This window comes from Fukomys damarensis, unplaced genomic scaffold (genome assembly GCF_012274545.1).
Source record: "Fukomys damarensis isolate Sample0158 unplaced genomic scaffold, DMR_v1.0_HiC HiC_scaffold_17, whole genome shotgun sequence".
Classification (NCBI taxonomy): domain Eukaryota; kingdom Metazoa; phylum Chordata; class Mammalia; order Rodentia; family Bathyergidae; genus Fukomys; species Fukomys damarensis.
Window position 1 is genome coordinate 54,125,904 of NW_022900929.1, and position 6,784 is coordinate 54,132,687.

Here is a 6,784-nt window from a genome sequence, read left to right on the forward strand (position 1 = left end):
TTTTTTTTTTTTTTTTTTTTTTTTTTTTTTTTTTGGTACCAGGGATCCAACTCCAGTCCTTGCACTTGTGAGGCAGACAGCAAAACCACTAAGCTAAATTACCGACCCTTTTCTTTCTTTTTTTGCTAAGGTTGGCTATGAGTTTGTCAATTTTATTTAATCTTTCAGATGAAATCAGGTATGTTCAGAGTGGTATGACCATAGACAATTTTATTTAATCTTTCAAAGAACCAGTCCTTTGATTCATTGATTCTTTGATTTGTTTTCTTAGTCTCAGTTGCATAATTTCTGTTCTGATCTTTATAATTTCCTTCCTTGTATGAGTTTTGGGCTTGGCTTCCTCTTCTTTTTCTAGAAGCCTGAGGTTCAACATTAGGTTATTTATGTAAACCTGCTCTGTTTTCCTGATAGGAGTTTTCACTGCTATAGACTTCCCTCATAGGACTGCTTTCATTGAATCCTGTAAGTTCCAATATGCTGAATTGGCATTATCATTTAATTGTAGAAACTGTCTAATTTCTTCTTTAATTTCATCTGTGATCCGTTGGTTGTTCAGGAGGGTGTTAATTTCCATGTTGTTTATGAAGTTCATATGGTTTCTTTTGCCACTGATACTTGATGAACTTCCTAAATTGTGTCCATCTCAGGAGCCCCGCAAAGCTAGTATTCTCTAGACAATTCCTAATTCAAAGGAGCTGGGTCCACCTCTGTCTGCAAAATGGTCAGTGGATAGCACCGGTGGCCAGTATTTATTAACCTCAATTCAGGTGCACCTGCTGTTGCACAAAGGTACAGAGAACAGCTTTTTTGGTATTTGGAGCCTTTAAAGTTAATGCCCAGGCATCCCAGAGTTTGCTGCTAGAGTCTATGGATGTCTCTTCTCCTCTCTCACCCTGAGACTAGGAGTAGGAACAATGAATAATTAGATGGGGAAGGTATCGGAGCTGTCCCACATACATGCATGGGAAGAGAAGCAGGAAGCAGGTTAGCATCCCTTGTGCTTCCTCCAGCTACAAATATAAGGTACACAGAATGTTTTCTTGATTTAAAAACCTCTTTAGAACATTTCTGTTTTTATTCTCTAAATCTTTAAAGCCCCAAAGCCTGAGAAATTGATTCTAAAACCTTTATGCTCCTTCAAGTGATATAACAGAAACATACTTAATTCTATCTATGCATCCAAACGCAGGGGTATAAGGAAGGGCCACAGTACTGTACCCTCCCTGTACCTCAGCCCCCACCTAGCACAGTGCTGCCTGGTGGGGTGACAAGATAGAGACCACAGGGATGGGCACTACCCAGAATCATGGGCAGGCTGTGGTCAGGATCCAAGGCTCACCTCCTTTTCTTTCTATATTTCCCAAAATCCCACATACCTGTAGAGGACCAGAAACCAGAACAGAGCTTCTCTATGTAGGATATAACCTCATCCTGATTTAATGAGAAGTTGAAAAGGTACTCATTCAAACTAGGAGCTACAGAAATACTAGAAAAAACATTCTCCAGGGAAGCCATCCCATACCAAAGTAGCAGCTTTTCAATGAACTGAAGCTCTCTGCATGTTCTCTCAAAACAATTACAATCATAATTAATCAATGGCATAATTGCAAAATGATTTCTTTTGAGGTAGCTGGAGCATATGACTGTTTCAAGAATGGCCTGATGTTACAAGAAAGCTCTCCTCAGAACTTATATTTAGAATAATAAGGGCTGAGTTATTTTAGAGCTGGAAAAAAAACCTAAACAATTCCTGTTAAACATCACTTTTTAGATGAAGAGGCTGAGCTGTTTCCAGGGCTCTTGACAGGAGGGATATATATATATATACCGGTAGATAAAGTTTTATTAAAGTTGATACTCTTTTGTTTTGTTTGAAATAGGATCTCACTGAGCTGCCCAGGCTGGCCTCCCAGCTCCTGGGATCCAGTGATCCTTCCCCACAGAGCTGTTTTTTTGTTTTTTTGTTTTTTGTTTTTTTTGCCTCCTGTACTGGTGGTTAAACTCAGTATCTATGCACTGAACGACATCCCCAGCCCTTTATTTATTTTATTTTTTTACTTTGAGCCAGGGTCTCACTAATTTTCCCAGACTGGCCTTGAATTTGTAATCCTTTGCCCCAAACTTCTGAGCAGCTGAGATTACAGGTGTGTGCCACTATACCTGTCTGTACCTGGCTAAATTTTTTAAAAATCTATTAATCATCTGGAGTGAACTGTGGCACTTTAGTCTAATGAAACATTGGTAAAGTACTTGTTGCTATGGCATCTTGGTGTTGTCAAAAAAAAGTTTTTCTCATGAATGAGAGGAGAGGTTTTAGAGAAACATATCTTTGGCTAGAATAAAGTATTTGTGAATGTTTTTTTTAAGACCATGGCTTAATAACTTCCACAAGTGGAGTTCACATTCAGATTTCTAAGCATCCTTTTTCCTTTTGAAAATATGAAAACCTAAGTTAGGCTACAACAACTGAGAGCTGGCTGAGGAGCCTCAGGGATGGAAGGGAATACACTGAGGAATGGGACCGTGACACATGTGCTAGCTGGTGCTGTCATGAGCCATCCGAGGGGCAGTCAGCCATTCCCTCAGGAAAGGGATGTGACTGTTACAGTGCCCAGAGTTCTGCCTTCCTGTCTTCACTGTCTCCCACTAGCATGAGCCACTCCTTTTCACTGTGTTCCGAGTCCTTGAAGTACCATATCCATCCGCTACTCACTACTCTTTCCCAAGCAAGGCCCCCTGCCTTCCCCCCACTCTTTATCTCACAATTCTGGGTTCTGTTTTAGTCAGATGACAGGCTTATTTGAACATTTTCATATTTAATTTTGCATAAGCCTACTTAGAAACTGTAAGCAAAATTATACCTGAGTGTCCTGTTGTTCTCAGATGAAGGGATATTTAAGGAAAAAGGTACACACACTCCTGTTCAGTGGTGGGACTGAGAAGGCACAAACGAAGCCTAAATAGGAAGCCTCTGCGGCAGGAGAGTCTTTCCAGGGCTGTGCAGCACTCTCATTCTCTACAGTGGTGTTTGCATTCTTGTGGGAAAGATCAACACGATGGCCCTAGGCAGCTTTTCTACTTTCCTGGAAAATTGAATTTGATTTTAATAATGAGATAAGTATCTTCCCACCCTACTTTTGTGTTAAAGGACTCAGAAGCCAAGGAACCTAAGACCAAAGTTTACACTTAGGAATTTTAGTTTGTAGGCTGGGCTTTGCCCTCAAATTGCTTTGAAGGTTCCATTTTAGTTGATGCTGCTTAGTTTTTATTAAAGGTTAACAAGACCACCACACCACCACAGTGGCATTATAATACTATATTAGAAAAATGTTTTATGATCCAGAGTTCAAAATTCGTGAAGGACAGTAAACTTTTTTGTCATTTTGCCTTTTTGAAAGAGGGTCTCCTTATGTAATTCAGACCAGCTTTGAACTCACTGTGTAGCCCAGGATGTCCAAACTCATGTGACCCCCTGCCTCAGCTTCCTAAGTGCTGGGATTATAGACATGTGCCATCACATATAGTTTTTTGTTTGGAGTGTTTTTTTTTAATCTCTAAACATTTTAATCACTTTAATTAAAAATTGATTCCTAGCTGGGTATTTTTAACAACATCTGAATTCCTAGCACTCCTGGAGGCTGAGGCAGGAAGATCATGTTGTGCCCAAGTCTCGAAGTCCCCAAAGACCACCAAGGAGTCAGGTCCGATGCAATTACAAGAGGAGTTTATTGCAAGCTTGAGCCTGGACCCTCAGGTGTCACCGTCACAGCGCCTTCAGACCGAGAGCCCAGATCCATCTTTGAAGCAGGGTTATATAGGGTTAGGGAGACTCTTTCCTTTTATAGGTCCTATTTTTAGCTGTTGCTTGCTATTGGATATTTGAGGGGTACTGGGAGGGCACTTACTGGAAAATTACTAATGCCTACGTTCACAGAATCAATTCCTCTTTTTAAAGAATATGTAATTAAACAAATTCTATAATTAACAAAGACTACCTATGTAAGCAGTGACTAATGCCTATAAGCAGTGGCTACCTATATAAGCTGTGACTAGTACCTATGTTGGCTAAATCAGTTTCATCAATCCTCCTTTTAAAAAACATTGATTATTTTAAGCAGGAAGAATTCATCTTTAGATCATAAAAAGAGGAACAGAAACAGGGTGGAGATGCCCTAAGACAGCTTGCCCTAAAAAGAGGAACAGAAACACAGGGAGACTGTCACACAGAATGGAATTTTACAGAAGGGAACTTTTGCAGCTTTGTTCTGGGCAAGGGGTGTATAGAGGGGGCACAGAGGGAGCCCACCTTGACCTGAAAACTCAGTCCTCACATTCACAGATTTGAGCCCAACCCGGACAACTTAGTGACTTAGTAAGACCTTGTTTCACAATTTTATTTTTTCGAATTATTATTATTGGGGGGGGGTGCCAGGGATCAAACAAGTCCTTGTGCGGCAGGCAGCAGATCCACTGAGCTAAATCCCTGCCGCTTGTTTTACAATTTTAAAAGGGATGGATATGAGGTGCAAAGGCCCTGGGTTCATCACCAGAACTGCCCCCAATTTTTTTGGGGGGGCGGTTTGAGACAGGGTCTCACTATGTAGTTGAAACTGACCTGGAACTATGTAGCCCAGGCTGGTCTTGAACTTACAGTGATCCTCCTGCCTCAGCCTCCCGAGTGCTGGGATTACAGGTATGCACCACCATGCCCTGCTCCCCCAAATTTTTAAGTGGCACTAATATTAATGGTCTTATGATGTTCAACTCCAATCTACATTACATAAAAATTCAGAAAGGCTCCTAGGCTTTTTGGTTGAAAGTGGAAGTTCACTAACTCTGCTCTTTGGGAAACTCTTTCTAGTCCATGTCAAGTCTGCAAGGCCCATGAAAGAAAGAAACTGCCTTAAGGATCTTTAGAGTCAGTTAAGTTCAATATAGCTTGAATGTTAAGTTCCTACTGCAGTGGTCATTCTCAGCTGATTAAATTAACAGACTCCTAGTCCAGTCCTTTCTTGTTTCTTCCTATTCCAAATGTCAGGGTTGAAGTGTATTTGCCTATGTTTATCATGGGGCTTGGCATATAGGATGTTTTTTAGTCCCTGCTTTCCTGGCACAAGGCCCAAATGCCCAAATCTTGGTTTGACTAGTGTGTACAGTTGCTTACAAACCAAATCAAGATGTGAACAACAGCTGGATTCTTATTTTGAAGGAGTCATATGATCCCAGGGTAAGCTATCAGGCCGTGCCTCACATTGGCTTTGGTCTGTGGTTTTCCCATATAATGCCAAAAGCTGCATGATTATTAGAATTTGAGCCAGATACACAGACAGGCAGTCATGGGCCCAAAGTACAGAATGGCCTTGCTGAGTAAATCAAGTTTCCAGGATACTGAGACCTTCAGACTTGCTGAAGGACTTTATCCTTGCAAAGTGGGGATGTCAGGGGTTGATACAATTCAGCAGTAAAATCTGAGCTCAGTCTCAAAACTTTTGGCAGTTGCTCAAGGGGACATCTGAACTTCTCATCATTTGCTTGCCAGAGATGGAGCAGTTCTCAGAGCAGCCTGATCCCTGAACCAATTCAAATAGGTTAATATTCAAATACATTGTCTCAAAGAAAACAATCAGCATTTTCAAAGGCACTGAGGCTTCCATTTCCCTTAATGAATACAATCAGGGTTTTGCAGGTTTTTCTGGTTTTCACATAGCAACCTGTGCTCCTCTACTATGTCTTTTTGTTTACCTGGTTATTTTTTCCACTAAGTCTCAAATTAAGTCTTGTAAATTCTGGCTTCTTGGGCTGGTGAACAGGTTTGAGTCAAAAGCCTAACATTTGTTCCAGTCCCAGTTTGGCCACAGAACAAAGCAATCATCAATGTAATTGGAAGACATTATTAATAGGTATATCAGAGTAAAGCTTTTTAAATTTTTCTGGGTCACTTAAGGACAGTTCCCATTGGCATCTGAAAAAGTTTATGCTGCTGAAGAGCTATCTGCATAGAGCTTAAAGAGATGTTAATACAAAGTCTAATGGAAACTTAGAAGTCATTCACAGGTTGTCTCACTCCTTACAGATGTACATCACTAAGCAAATACAGTACAAACTGTGAGCATCTGGAATAACTGAGAAAAATCACATGGTAATGATTTGTTACCAAGACTCACTAATTATGAACTTCCCTACTGTATTTAATCACCTATTTATTGAATGAAGTTTGTCTACTTGAAGCAAGCTGGTTTTTTTTTAAACAGACCTCTTTGAAGACAAAAACTTCACATTTTAGTGTGTAAAATTGAGAAACATTCAACATTTGCATAATCTGATTCCAATTCCTTCCTTCACATAAGCAAAATCAGGTACTCAAATGAAGAAAGTTCCTGAGGGAAGAATTTGGCTCTTTCAGGTTTGCCAGATTTTACTGTCTATTTTTTTTGGGGGGGTACCAGGGATTGAAGTCAGGACCTTGCACTTTCAAGGCAGGAGTGGTGCCACTGAGCTAAATCCAGGCCCTTATTGTCTATTTCTTAATTCCCTATGTAGTAGAGTAATTTATTCAATAAGAATACCAATAAGCTAAAAGGGCTCTATAAACCAGAAATGATTTTTCAGAACTCTGCATTTGTAAAAGAAACTCAGTACTTTCTTTTTGGGGGGGATACCAGGGATTGAACTCAGGTCCTTGAACTTGTGAGGCAGGCGGCAGAACCACTGAGCCAAATCCCTGGCCCTTAAACCCTTTTTGTTTCCTTTTTTTTTTTTTTTTTTTTTTTTTTTCTACATACAA

The 6,784-nt window shown here is 40.2% G+C and overlaps 1 protein-coding gene across 5 annotated transcripts in view; it reads left to right on the forward strand.

Annotated features, from left to right (window-relative positions):
- The window catches only part of Ap4s1 (adaptor related protein complex 4 subunit sigma 1), a 56,084-nt gene that overhangs the window by 47,952 nt on the left and 1,348 nt on the right, over positions 1-6,784 (forward strand). The window contains exon 6 of one of the 5 annotated variants that reach the window (XM_033765117.1): positions 6,357-6,700. The exons of the other annotated variants lie outside the window; for them this stretch is intronic. Coding sequence (XP_033621008.1) covers positions 6,357-6,368 — 12 coding nt within the window. The 3' untranslated portion in view covers positions 6,369-6,700. Of the gene's footprint in view, positions 1-6,356; positions 6,701-6,784 lie in introns of those variants that run through there. 5 annotated transcript variants of the gene reach the window in all.